This window comes from Tympanuchus pallidicinctus, unplaced genomic scaffold (assembly GCF_026119805.1).
Source record: "Tympanuchus pallidicinctus isolate F22 unplaced genomic scaffold, pur_lepc_1.0 scaffold4, whole genome shotgun sequence".
Lineage (NCBI taxonomy): Eukaryota > Metazoa > Chordata > Aves > Galliformes > Phasianidae > Tympanuchus > Tympanuchus pallidicinctus.
Window position 1 is genome coordinate 24,899,083 of NW_026294758.1, and position 14,627 is coordinate 24,913,709.

Sequence of the window (14,627 nt, forward strand, 5' to 3'; positions counted from 1 at the left end):
GTCATCTGATGGGCCTCAAAGACTGAGACATCCACTACAGAAGTTTGCAGATATCAAAAATGTACCTGAAAACATTTCTTTCATATATAGAGGAGCTGAAAGGCAGAAATATGCTGGAGTTGTGATAATTGGCAAGAGCAATTATTGAAGAGATTGCAGGAGTAGAATATTGTAATTACTGTACAGGAAAAAGGAGAACCAAAGAAATCTGAAACACGTCTATCAGCAGACTCAAGACCCAAATTATGCTTGGAAAATATTGGAAAGGAGAAATTCATTTAAATAATAGAGACTGCAAAGCTTAATTTCTCTGTCAACCAGGTATTAGAATGATAATCACCTTGAACACACAAAAATTTAAGATCACTACCCTGTGCAAATATAGTTTAAATACTTGATGCCATTGTGGCCAGTGTTCTTAAGGAGAAAGTTTAACTCTACGCTATCACTAAATGTACAAAAAGGATTAAAAATATTTTTAAAACTTCAGTAAAAAAGAATTCAGGGTCACTTTCTGTCCTGCTTACTCACTTTCAGAAATAGCCCCTTATGTATGAAATGCTTTCAGTAAGTTTAGTTTTAGGCTGAAGTACTGTTAGTGTAGAGTGACAGAGCCAGAGCCAGCAGTTAATATGTGAAAGCACTGTAAGTCAGTGCTTTGGCTTCCCAACCTGCCAGTATTAGACCACAGTGCCATCAAAATTCAAAATGTAGAACTGGTTTTGAAAATAAAATAAAGAAGTTCAATTGTACATAAAGCCAAAACAAACATTTACTTGCTTATCTCCAAATTCATTTTCCTGGTAGTTCTAAAGAAGCTTGTTCTAACAAGTCCAAGATAGGAGCAATTGTGATATAACCATTTATTAACATGAGAACAGTAAAAAACATTTTGTGATCATACCCTTTGTCAAAGTCATGTAAAGATAATCAGAACTAGCCATCTTGTATGTAGATCTAGATTTCTTGATTTTCTTACAAGAAATAATAATAAAGCCACAATCTGGATAAAAGTTAATTAATTTCTTGCCTTTAATTTTGTATGTTAGTATTACTTGCGCATTGTTTGATGATAGTAGCTGTTAACACAGAGACACAGCTGTTCTCTTTGAAAGATCTTCATGTAATTGGAGTCTGCACCAGTTGCTACATTGACCTGAGTTTTTCTTTAACAATTGTTCACTAATTATTTCTGTATGGTTGCCTGTTTGCTTTTTAGTAATTGATGCATTATAGAGAACTTTAATACAGATCTTCCTATGAAGTAAAAAAAAATAGTGGTTTTTTTTTTTTCTGATCTAGAGAATCGAAAGTGAGGCACAGAGAGTTTGGTTCAACATCACAAAGGTTGAATTTGAGAATCGAAAGTTGAGATGAATTGGTACCCACCAGATGACTTCATTCATAGAATCACAGGGTGGCTTGGGTTGGAAGGGACCTCAAGGATTGTCAAGCTCCAACCCCCCTGCTGCAATTCATTCTTTGCCCTTAAGTTTCTCTACTCTTTAGCATAATAAAGCAGAGTAAGACTTATTTGCCTCAAAAGTTTGTAACCTTGAAAAAACTTCAGGGTCCAGGAAAACTCTGGTTGTATCAGAATGACATCTGCCTTAAAAATAATATTTTACTTGTTTTCTGATCCACAGTTCTAATACTTTTTGCCACGTGGCTGCAATTAGGTGTCGAGGATATAGAAGTGTCAGAGAACACAGTGAAGCTGAGATGCTCAGATGTTGCTGGTTCAGGCTGGCTGTTGTCAGCAGCACAGCTAGTGTTGACTTTTGTGTGCTGATGAGAGCTCTTTGGTTAATTGAATGGGCTGAGAGCATACCCACACTTGTCTTGCCTGTCAGAGACAACATAGGGATGGGTTGATGAGGTGGTCTAGAAAGATCTTTACTATCCTTTCTGGATCCCTGAAGTGTTGCTTTTGCAAAACAGTTGTGGCACTGCTCTCACCTTGCTCCAGTTAGTCATGTTCAGAGAAGCTTTTGTGGATGTTTGTTATTGCTTGTATTCTACACAGCACTATGAATTTCAGGGATTTATTCAGGAGGAAGGTTCTGGAACAAGTTTCTAAATCAAGAAGGATGAAGGAACTCTGAGATGTGTTTTGCAGTATTTTTTTTTTCCTGACTGCATGAAGACTCTGCAGTCTGCTTACAGTGGTTGTTCCATATGTATGACAGTCCCAAAGTGACAGAGTGGAGTAAGACAAGCTTATATTGTCATGCACATGTGGAAGAGCAAACAGGGTCTTTGAGGTGTGCACACGAGGAAGCAGGTACTCATGGTGCAGAAGGAAAGGATAATGATCGCCCATTGCAGAATGGTATTTGCCCTTCCACATTGCTTGCTCCACATTGCTTGCTCCAGACTGCAGCAGGCCTGGGATTAACTGACGGTTAGCCGTGAGCCTTCTGTGTATTCTGAATGAATGCTATCATTCATTTTTTTGAAAGCAAAAGGATGGCTAAAGTGCCTATGATAGTTTTGAGAGTTAGCTTTCAATATTGTTTTGGGCTGTGGGTGGTGCTCAGGTGCTCTGACCACTGGAAGGAGTGGTTCACATCACCTGCAATATTGTTAGGTTGCCTTTTCCATCATGAATTGCAAGTTGTGTTTAACTTTTGAGGTTTATTGGCAAGATCTGTGGTGCTGAGGAGTTGCTTGTGTTTTCCTGCGTGGCAAAAATTAAACAGTTCCCCTCTGCTGTGATGGGAATTATTTCAGTCGCAGACCCCTTTACATTCTGTCTTTTCCATCTCCATTTGGGAGGATATATCCATTCTTTTCTTTAGAGACTTAAGCTCATGTCTTCACTTCCTTTAATTTTTTTTTGCAGATGCACTTTCTAATAAATTACATATAATTGAAAATAATTATAAATGTGCACACAGTGCACTTGACATTTGAGTCTTTTGGTACTTTTAAAGACAGATGAGAATAGTGGGAAAAGTACATCTGCATTTTTTTTTTTTTTTTTGCTGTGATCAGTAAGGAAATACTAGCAGCAGTATTTAAATTGCTGTTAGATTCTAGAATTAATTCATCGCTAGGTTAATTCACATCACTCGGTGCTGATAACCTGCCAGGGAACTCAGCAGGACAGTAGTTCTTCACGGAACATTTTACTTCCCTTTTGAAAGCTACCAAAAAGATATAAAAAATCAAGCACATTTTTGAAGAAGAAGTGGATAAAAAATGTGACCAAAACATGACTGTGCTGAGTAGACAGAGTTTTGTGTTGTCTGAATTTCAGAAATGAACCATAGCTCTACTGAGATGTCCAGCTCTGGAAGGAAGGGATTTCTGCTACCAGCCTCATGTTGTTGTAGTTTAACCAGTGTTGGCAGCTATGCATTACACAGCCTCTTGCTCACTGTCCCTTCCACCCCCAGCTGGATTTGAAGAGCAAAAGTTAGAAAACTTATAGAAAAAAGACAGTTTAATGAGAAAGGACCAAAACAAGTAAACAAACAAACAAAAGTAAAACAACTCCACAAATCAAGTTATGCACAATACAATTGCTCACCACCTGCTTACTGATGCCCAGCCCCTGAGCAGTGGCTGCCCCCTGGCCAGTTGCTCCCAGTTTCATGCCTGTGCATGATGCTATGTGCTATACAGTATGGAACATCCTTGGCCACTTTAGGTCATCTGTTCTGGTTCTGTCCCCTTCTATCTCTGCCTGTGCCCCAGACTCCTTCGCTGGTAGGGCTGTATGAAAAGCTGAAATGTCCTCGGCTCAGTGCAGCACTGCTTAGCAACAACTCAAACACTGATGTGATGTCAGCATCTTTTCATGAAAAGTCCAAAACCCATCATTATTTCTGTTACACTTAAGTTAGCACTGCCGTTTCAGGTATTTCACTTTATTTTGCTGTTGTTTGTTTTGTTTTTACATTGTGAGGCATAAAATAAAGTTGGAGAAGCCTTAAAAATATCTGTTAGGTGAAGAGAATAAGGACATAAGAGATATGAACGTGTATATGGCAGGATTTTTCCAGGTCTTGTACAAAAAGTGTGAGATCTTCTTCTCACCCTGAGTTTGAAACATTGCAAAGGCAGTGGAATAGTTGCTCAAGAGAACAATCAGGACATGAAGCAAGTGGTGCATCTTTTTGAGTTGATGTATTCTCAGTATGAGTTATATGCCTGCTTTTAAGGCCTAAAATGTATTTAGTCTTGTACTTTTTAAAATTAAATCTTCTCCAGTTTGTATCTAATGTGTACCTGGTAGTAGTCCAGACTTTTTTTCCCTCAAATTTTCCCCCACTGTTTCTTGCTGCATTCAGCTGACGATAGTTTTTCAATGATGAATTGGTATATACAGTGGAAGGGTGAGATGGATCTTTGAAACTGCTGATCTCTTGTGGTAGTCTCCAAACTGTGTATTGCCAGTTGGTGTGACTTCCTATAAGCAAGTTCTTTTATGAAGAGAATAATATTTTACCTGAAGTTATGAACCTTGCTTTCAGTAATTCTTTGTAGCTTCAGCACTGCATTAGTCCTCTAATTAGTCACTCCATTCCTGCTTTATTACCATCCAGGTAGTTATTCAAAAAGAAGTTATTTTGCATATTCAAAAGAATTGAATGTTTAAAGAATTTGCGACAGCAGGGAAAGATCAGATGCTGAGTAAGAATATGTTTTACATGTGATAGTATGTATATGTGGTAGGCTCTTACAGCAGAGAATTTAGTACAAGTTTGTGTGTGTTGTCTAGTCCTACTTGAGGGCAGTGAAAGGGCGACTAAGATGATCAGGGGGCTGGAGCACCTCCCCTATGAGGACAGGCTGAGGGAGTTGGGCTTGTTCAGCCTGGAGAAGAGAAGGCTGCGGGGTGACCTCATTGCAGCCTATCAATACCTGAAGGGAACCTACAGCCAGGAGGGGAGTAAACTCTTCAGAAGGGCTGACAACAGCAGGACTAGGGGAAATGGATCCAAGTTGAAGGAGGGAAGATTTAGGTTAGATGTTAGGGGGAAGTTCTTTACAAGGAGAGTGGTTAGGCCCTGGAACGGGCTGCCCAGGGAGGTTGTGGATGCCCCGTCCTTGGACGTGTTCAAGGCCAGGTTGGACGGGGTCCTGGGCAACCTGATCTGAATGTGTATGTTTGGTGGCCCTGCTGGCAGGGGGGTTGGAACTACATGATCCTTGAGGTCCCTTCCAACCCGGGTGATTCTGTGATTCTGTGAAAGTGCTACAAGGAGAGAGACAGTGCAGACAAATGGTAGGAAGAGTTGTGTGTCTGTTCAGCAAATTGTGTTTATTAATATGATTTATTTTAATATGGTGACTGGAAATGCAATGCTGTTACATACAATTCTGTTTACAGGGGTCAAGTTCCTTCTGAGGCAGAAGCAAACTACTTAGAGGTGGCCAAATCCCTGGAAATGTATGGAGTGGATCTCCATCCTGTTTATGTAAGTACTGTTTAACTATTTTAATCTTGCTGGCAATGCAAGAAAATCTATTATTGTACTGTGGGGGAGTGCATTTATACGGCTTAGTCACCACAGGGTAACATAAAGGATAATAATGCACCAAAAGAATGGAAAGGAAGACTCATTTACAGACTGAATAGATTAAGTCATTAATACGTACAAAAGCCTACAGTGATTGTATTGCGTATATGTGATTGCACCTACAAAAGACAATAATCTCTACATTAGAAAAAAGGAACTCATAGAAGTAACACGTATCAGGGCAAGCATCAGAAGAGTTGAGTGAGTGTTACAACTTTTGTCTCTGACACAAGAATTTGCACATTACGTTTGTGTAAATAAGCGAATACAGGTAACTTTTCATTACTATTGCAAGAACTAGTGTGGGGCATCAGCTGCGTCTGTCCTGTTCTGATGTTAATTCTGAAGGTCTTGTTAAAGGCATGGAACATGTTTTCAACCTTTCCTCCACTGTACCATGCAGCACTGCACATTGCCTGTACTGTCTTAGCAAGTGCCTCTGCTTTGTTTGTAAAACATGTTTGTTAGGATTGGAGCCAAGTCATCACCTGGAGGCTGTGTGCTCCTGGCAGAAACGTCATCCTGTTTTGTTTGAATAATTGTGCTTGCAGGCTTTCTTGAATAAAAGAAAATCAGAGCTCTGGATGGGAAGCTGCAAAGTAGATAGTTCACTGAGTCAGATATCAGAATGCTGTAAAATTATTTGAAAGAAAATAAAAAAATCAAGATAATACCAGAAGATTAGGTGTGTATTTCCTGCTGAAAATTGTGTACCTCACAACGTTAAGTATTTTTAATGCATCCCATGGCTTAATCATGTTTGTATCCAGCTCTGTGCCCCTCCCATCCACAGAAAGCTGGGGGAGTAATTGAAAGAGGCTTTGACATGATCCAACAAAACCTTGTTAAATTAGTGGTGTTGGCCACTTTCTGCAGTTTCTCAGTTTCGCAGTTGGTATTTTTTGTGATTCATGCTCTCTAGCTAAGAGCTTTCAGGACTTTTTCTTGTTCTCTCAAGCAGGCAACTTTTTGGAGTTGGCTTTCTTCTAACCTCATGCAATAAGGTTTTCCAAACAGCCAAAAATAGTTCCATAGAAAAAAATGCTTTTGCTTTTCATCATAGGATGTGGAAACTTCTGTTCTTTCCATTGCTACCATTCTTTCTTGCTTCTCTGTATTTGCATGTAAAAGTTTTCATACTGGAATTTCCATCAGTAGATGAAGTGCTATGTTCCATTTGCAGCATGCTCAAGTCAGACAGTCATGCTGGCTTCCTCCTGGACCTCACTGCTACAGTCATGCCAAGTGCAAATGTAAATAACTGAGTGACATATGTTTTTATTTTATAGGGTGAAAACAAATCTGAATATTTTTTAGGATTGACACCCATAGGAGTTGTAGTCTACAAGAATAAAAAACAAGTAGGAAAATATTTCTGGTAGGTGTATTTTAACTGCAATCTGTGTCCAACAAAACCAATGATGTACAGAAACGTATAGTTTTGAGGCATTTGTTTGAAAGGTTAATTGTATTACTATTTTAAAAAAAAAAAGTATTTTGTCCTTGCTTGTATTACATACATTTTTCGTTATTTAATAATACAAATATTGAAAAGTATTTTTCACATTAACATAGTTACTGATAGGTACTGCTAATTTTCTTTTAGTATCTGGTGCAGATGTGAAAAAATAATACAACCTATGAATCTGTTTTTATATAAACATACATATAAATAGATACAGCTTTATATTTTATTATTTGTAAAATTAAAGTCTCATTACATTCTGTCTTTTTTTTCCCAATATTATAGGCCTAGAATTACAAAAGTTCACTTCAAGGAAACACAATTTGAACTTAGAGTCCTGGGAAAAGATGTAAGTTTTTATTTAAAACTGTAAGAAAAAAAAAATAATAATCAAGAGCAAACTCATGTCCAAGTAATTCACAGTTCTTTTTCTATTCATCAGAGTTTATTTAATTTTATTTGAATTTTCTTCAAGAAGCTGGGTACTTAGTTAATTTTCTTGGTATTCACTGCCAGAAAACTATCCTTAAGCATAGTATGTTCCTGATGATGCTTGCAGTTTTATTAAAGAACAGAGAAAATATTTTCTGCCCAAGTATTGCGCACCAAGGGAGAGAACTTCAGCAGAGCAGGAATTAATAAAGACCTGCGAGATTTTCTGTTCTGATCGGGATGTAAACTGCTTCTGCAGTGCCTTGTTTACATTGATATGTAGTGCTTTTAAACAAGGCAAAATCAGCAGGGAGAGGTAGTATCAATTGGAAGCTGAAGCAAGGAAAACACAGGAAGCTTTTAGTGAAACTAATTTTGTAGCTTGGAAAGAGAAGCAGCCATGTAATATAGCCTGAAATGCATTTGTCAGAATTTAACATGATTGTTCCATTAGACTATTTGAGAGAAAAAAATTGCTGTTTCCAGTGGAGCTAGGATGGCAAGGTGATAGAGATTTTTAGATTGACCCAGTGGAAAAAGGAGAAGAATATTTATCATCTGTACAGCATGAAAAGTGGGGAAGTAGGTAGAAGAGAATGTTAGTGATATAGGGATGAGGTTGTGGTTTTCTTGTGTTTTTTTTTTTTAAATTGCAGGCTTCCTTGGAATATCAGGACTGAAAATTTATACACAGATCAGTTGTTTTATAAGAAGTATTTGCCTGTTGGCACTATTCCACGTTACGCATTACCTACATATGAACATATGTACTTATTTATGTAATGGCTGTTAGACTCATCCGTGTTTTTTTCTGTGAGCCCATTTGAAGCCTTCAGTACAAATGGGAAATGTGAGCGTACTGCTGACTGGCTGTGCTGGTTCTATTACAGATAGCATTTCTTGTGCTTCTGCAGATGTACTGGCAAGTTTTGCTTTTGTTCCTCAGAAGTGGCTTCTTATTATTTGGTGTGATGAGCCATGGGTAGTCTATTTCTGCTGATGCATTTATTGAAATCAGAGTTGTTTAAAGACTGGAAGAAGGTTGGGAAAAGCTTTCTCAGTGTTTCTCTTGAAGTATGAATACCTATTCATGTACAAACAGGCGTTGACTTTGGATTGCAATGAAATGATGTGGTTTCTGTTCAGTGGTACAGATGTATAGGTTTTTAAATTTTTGTTTTGAAATGTGTGGAATTGCAAAAGTTTAACATGATGAACAAAAAAAAAACCTGGGAGATTTGGAAAACGTGCTTAAGTTTAGATTGATGTTTACAGGATGTTGATGGCTGGCAAGCACTTGCTATTGTAATTTTAAGTCAAACTCTTTGACAGCATTTGGTAATTTCAAGTCTCAACAGGTACTTTTAAGAAATTGTTTGAGAGAACAGTAAGTACAAGGGTGTGTCCCATCATTGCAGCTAGTGCTCATTTGAAGTTTCTTCAGTTCTTCATACCTTAGCTAGTAAGGAAATGCCAAGATGGTGTAGAAGAACCTTCCTCCTCTCTGTAAACTTTTTTGTGGTGGTATTTTGAAAAAATTATTAATTAGGATTGGTAGCCTTAGTCTCTGGATTAAAGCCATTGATACAATATTATAGGAGACTAAACGTGCCATTTTTGCTCTATCCTGTATCCTGGGATATCACAGGGAATTAATATTTTACCTTGTAACGGATGTGGTATACCAAGTCTGGAATGTGCAACTCATTTCCAAGCAGTTCAGTTACTTGGATGTACATAAGCTTTTTGGATACATGAACTCTTTCAAGTGCAGTCTGAAAATGGATATGCGTCTTAGACAATTTCAAGGGAGGAATGTTTAGAGGGTTAAATTATTCTCTAGTATGGGACAACACAATTACAAGAAAAAGTAGCATAGCCCTAACATCAGTGAAAAATTGCACAGGCAGTGGCAGTTACGAGGAGCACTCTCCCTAGGAAATAGGTGGAAGCATGCCATCTGCTAAAATTTGTTGGAAAGTACACCAGAGATGAAATAATGGAGAATTTCCCATGTCTTATATGGAGCTTTATGGCATTTAGCAAAGGAGTTAATATCGCGTAATAAGAAGAATGGAATATTTCTCAGCTTGAGTGCTTTCCTGAATCACATTTTCCATGCTGTAGTGAAAACTCTGCACAGGCTGGCTTGCCTTTTGTGTTTCCACACACTGGCTACTTCTGCTCACACTGGCAGGCACCTTTCAATGGTACATGCATTCATCAAGTGGAAGCGGTCTGTGCTTTTAGAGCCTGCAAAGTGTTTCTTTTCCTCTGGATGGCATTACTTAAAGGAGCTTCTTTGATACCTTCCTTCAAATAAATTTGTATGAGATTTTTTCAAACCTGCCAGAAGACTTGGAATGTATACTTCCCGACAAATGGGTGGAAGTGGACACCTAATCTCCTTGACAGTTTTAGAAATGACAGTTAAGATGTACAGATCTGTGTCTGTAGGCTACTTAAAACATGCACTTTAGGGTGCCTTTGTTGGGATAAATGTTTATGGCTGCAGCTGCCAAGTTTATTGTTTACATTATTTAACTTTTCATAAACTTGATTATTTAATAATCTCAAGATATTTGTTTTATATTATAATAAATATTTTTCTTTTATTTTGTAGCATATGCTCTTGCAGTTATTCTCTCTTCCACAGGGACATTTCCTGTGTCTTTAACTTGTTTATTCTGTGTATTTTTTCCTGCGTACCTGTTGCTATTGTGTGAAAGCATGATTGCTGGGATTTTGGTTTTATCTTTCGTTGCTTCACTGCTTTGCTTACATGACATTTTTTTTCTGCCAAGGGGTATTGCTGTTATCCCTACACAAACAAAATACTGCTCTTGGTATTTGCCCGTCAGTGGCTTGTTCTGACATGTGAAATGTGAAACCTGGGCCAAATCACAGAAGCCATTTTTCAGTAGTATTAATCACTGTATCATTATTTTGTTGTCTCCTGACAAGACCTATGCTATGAATTCTGATATGTGAATTTTTGTGAAGTCCTGAAGTATCAGAATGAAATTGGGAATGTCTCCCCTGTGTAGGTTGCACAGCAGGGCTCCCTAAACAGCATACAGCTGGAGAGAATTTTTGAGGATCATGAAGGATTATTTTCCTGCACATTCCTTTAAGAAAACAGAGAGACACATCTGACACCTGTGCACAATTTCTAGTGGCGTAGATATGTGTTGAGCAACCTTGCTAGAAGAGATTTCAGCATTGTAGGTGGCTGCGGAAGGCCCTCCTGCACCAAACAAGGCCTGGTCACAGGGGATGTGCTGTGCAGAGGCCACTATTGAATGGGTACCTGGGTCATTTTCTCTGCTTTCTCCATGTGAAGAACACCACTTTCTTCCCAGTTTTCTCTCATCTGAGGAAGTGAATGAAACAGAGAAGAAAGTGGGTTGACAGATTTTGTGGTCTGAGAGCACAGATGTAATAATAATCAGAAGTTCGAGAGGCAGAGCTCTTTTTTGCCCACAGATACCAAGCAAGCCCTTCTATACTGTCCCATGGAGCCCCATGCTGTTAACTGCACCTCTTCCTTTGATTTAATTGTGTCTGAATGTGTAAGTGAATGAATTCATTCCAGAATATATGCAAAGATTCTATACTTGCTATTTTTTGTATCCCCCTTTCACTGAACCAGAAATTGTTGAATGAAATTGTTCGATGCGTGAAATACTTGCTTTCATTGCTTCCTGTTTGACAAGTAGGGCCTAATGACAGTCTAAAATATTTAAAATTTTTAAATTAAATTTAAATTTAATTTAATTTAAAAAAATAATAATAAATTTTTGTTTAGAGGTGTTTTCAAATTTGGTTTCAGGTCAGATTAGTCCCCTCAACAGTGTAATTAAAATTATTCACACATTTGCAAGATGTATCTTCTTCTGCAGTCTTTCTTAGTCAGGTGAAAAGTCTCAGCAGAATTCATAAGGTGCAGTAAGTAAAGACACTTTTAAGGAGCAGTACCAATCACTGATGCATTCTTGATGAACTTAAGGGTAGCTCCCCAGTCTGGTGGCTGAAACTTGTCTAAATACAAGGTGCTTTCTTAATTGTTGTGGAAGACTTTGGATATATATCTAAATACACATATTTAACCTCCTTTTATATTGTTAAACTCTGAAAAATAGTTGTAAGGTGGTCCTCACCTGTCACACACTATATTCCACCTTGAGTTACAACATCTAGGCAAGAGTGTTTCATTTGATTTATTCCTCTTTCTGTTTCTTGAGAAGATTTAGCAGGGGCTGAAGAGGTGTTCTTCCTGTTCTGATATCCAGCTTAGCTAAAATTTCTATTAAAGACAAAAACTGAATTTTGGTCTTTGTTATGTTTTAAGAATTACACATGGCTTTTTTATTGTTTACATTTTTATTCACTCAAGCCAGAGTTGTTATGGAAGACAGAAGTGAACAAGCAGTTAGGTCAATATAGAGCTGCTATTTTTTGGTTGGTTGATTGTTGTTCTAGGTTGGTTTGTTTTTTTGTTTGTTTGTTTGTTTTTATTTCCCTTTATTAAGTTCTTATTAAGCCATCACAAAAATTGTGAGAAAGGCTCATCTTAGTAGTAAAATCTTAAGTAATGAACATTTTTGAAGGAGAAATACCATTAAAATCCCCAAATTCCGAAAGCCTAATTTCAGCCTTTGTTTTGATCTTGATATGCTTCATGCAAACTGGCATATCACTAATTTTGATTACTGACTTGTATAGTGCTCTTAAAGATTGACCTTGTGTAACTGCTAATACATTGTCCATAAGCTATGACTGGTATGCACTACACATAAATACATAAAAGACAGAATATTTCCCATAAAGAAACAATTAGTTAATAATTGATAAGTGGGTGATAAATAATGTTTTGAAGCAGTAGCTTCAGAGCTACCTTTAATATTTCTGTTACATGTAGATGCACTTGCAGTACATGTTGATGAATGGACGATGTGTTTGGTAGGGGAACAAGATCTCTCCTTATCTGCACTGCTACTCAGTGCCACTGAGGAAGCGCTGTGTGCTGATAAGAGTTCCTTTTCAGGGCTGCCTTTTTTCTGAGCTTCGAATGGTGGTGGCCAGTGTTTGTCCTGTCAGAAGTCACTGCAGTTAAGTGCATGTGTTTTCAGCCTGTTTTTGATCCCTAGAATGTCTTGTGGCCTTATGCATTCAGTGTGCGGGGAGATGGGTGTTGGTTGGGTGGCACACCAACTGCCGGGGACTCACGGAGACCTCAGATGCCCTCCAGATCCGTCCTGGCCATTAGCTATACAGGGCTGTGGATACATGTTGAAGTACCCATCTATTAATAGGCCTGCGTAAGTCAAGCTATGTGCTTTTCTGACTGTCCCTCCTCCCATGGTTAGAAGAGGTGGTGAGGCTATGGCAGCATGAGCTCTGACACGGTTTGAAGCTGAAGGATGAGAGCATTTTAAAAGTGCCTGATCTTTGTCCTCATGGAGTTTTAGAACCTTTCTAGGGACCAGGAGAAGATGGCCAAGCAACTCAGCAGCCACACAGAGTAGCAAGGGATGTGCTTTTGAATCCTGCCCCCTTCCTTGCTGCTGCAAATCACAGGTGTGGCCAGAAATCACAAAATACAAAGTACAAAAATAAGTGTTTTTCTGCCTGCCCAGTGAACACAAGCATCTTTCCCAGAAGGTAGAAAAGCCCTGAAGTGGGCCCATGTCTTGGTCATTTGTACCATTTAGCCCATTAAGAAATGGTAAGTGAAGTTGATAGAAAGGTTGCCATTTGGTAGAAACAAAAGTTCATGGTGTCAGCAGGTATGGTGGTTCGTGCTCCACCTACAGGAGAGAAAGAGTAACCTTGGAAGTTATTACTGCCTTTAGTACGGTTTTGTTTTTGTATGTGGACTTAAAAAATGTGACAGAAATCACAGTGCTCTTGCAGTAGTTCAAACTATCTTAAACAGTAAGTGAAGAAAGTCCTAATCATTGATATGCTGTTGCAGTGTTATATTGGAATTAGAAGAACTGCAACTAAGACAAAGTGAAATATAATTAAGAGCTATGAATTGCCTTCCTTGTGTAGGTGAAAAACCTTGGGATAAAAGTTCTTTATATATAGTATAAAAGAACTGTGCTGTTTAGCTTATTACATGGATCCATTATGAGGCAGTGTTTAGTTTTCAGATGCGTGTTTTTCCTTCAAACTCAAACTTCAGTGTGTTATCAGAAAGCTTGTTGGTCTCTTCCTTATTTTTTTAGCCAGTTTTCCCAAATCTGAATTTCAAACTTAACTTATTGACAGTCTCTGGGACTAGGCCTTTGATTCTTTAGCCCTTGGCTACTGTGTGCTGAGTAATATAGCTGTTTCAGCATGTAGTTCGTTATCCAGATTTTTGGCTTATCGGCTGAGATGAGTTCTCTTCTTGTAAAATAAGACCTTTAAAGAATAGAATTATTAATGTTTTCTGATCGGATCTTACAACTGTATGACAGTGTAGCTATACCTTCTCATTTATCCTACGTATGGGAAAATCATTAAACTGTAACTTAGAAGAAAACATAGAAAAATAGAACTTTTTCCTTGATAGAAATATTTCCCTCAGCAGCATTCAGGCGAATAGTAAAGTACTGCATAAATACTATATTTTTAAAAGTCACTTTAAAAAACAAAAGAACTCTGATTTCTCTTTACCTCTATCTTTCCAAAACCCATAAATTCTCTCCTTTGAGACTGTATAATTAAATAAATTCAAGTGTAGCAGAGGATTCTTTGCCTAAAGTGAAAATTAGGAGTGAATGAAAAGAGAATAAGATGCTACATATTTAAGGTGAGTAATTGAGTTATTCCCTAACAAAAGTGAAATGAATCATTATATTGCAAAGGACTTGTAATACCAGAGACCTGATCTGATATTGTTCTTTATAAGTATCCGGCTGCTATAGTTGTGTGGGTTTATATGAAATCATGTTAGATGATAGTCTGATCCAGAAACTATAATCTAAATTAAATAATACTATGTTTCTGCTGTATGTCACATATGTGAATGAAAAGTATCCTTTGACATGCCTTCATTAAATAATCCACTCTAATGTCACTGAGTATAAAAAAGCAGCATGATCTTTTAGTGAGTAAACCAGAGTTTCTGGTTGCCAGAGAGGCATGAGCAGTGCATTTATTCATGGAAATTATAGGATAAATAGAATGTTCTCTTTGACAGTCTTATT

At 37.8% G+C, this 14,627-nt stretch overlaps 1 protein-coding gene across 2 annotated transcripts in view; it reads left to right on the forward strand.

Moving 5' to 3' along the window:
- The window catches only part of EPB41L4A (erythrocyte membrane protein band 4.1 like 4A), a 133,613-nt gene that overhangs the window by 72,216 nt on the left and 46,770 nt on the right, over nt 1–14,627 (forward strand). Inside the window, exons 7-9 of one of the 2 annotated variants that reach the window (XM_052701008.1) lie at nt 5,342–5,429; nt 6,821–6,909; nt 7,282–7,345. In XM_052701008.1, coding sequence (XP_052556968.1) covers nt 5,342–5,429; nt 6,821–6,909; nt 7,282–7,345 — 241 coding nt within the window. The remainder of the gene's footprint in view (nt 1–5,341; nt 5,430–6,820; nt 6,910–7,281; nt 7,346–14,627) is intronic. The other variant, XM_052701009.1, reaches the window with a different exon arrangement.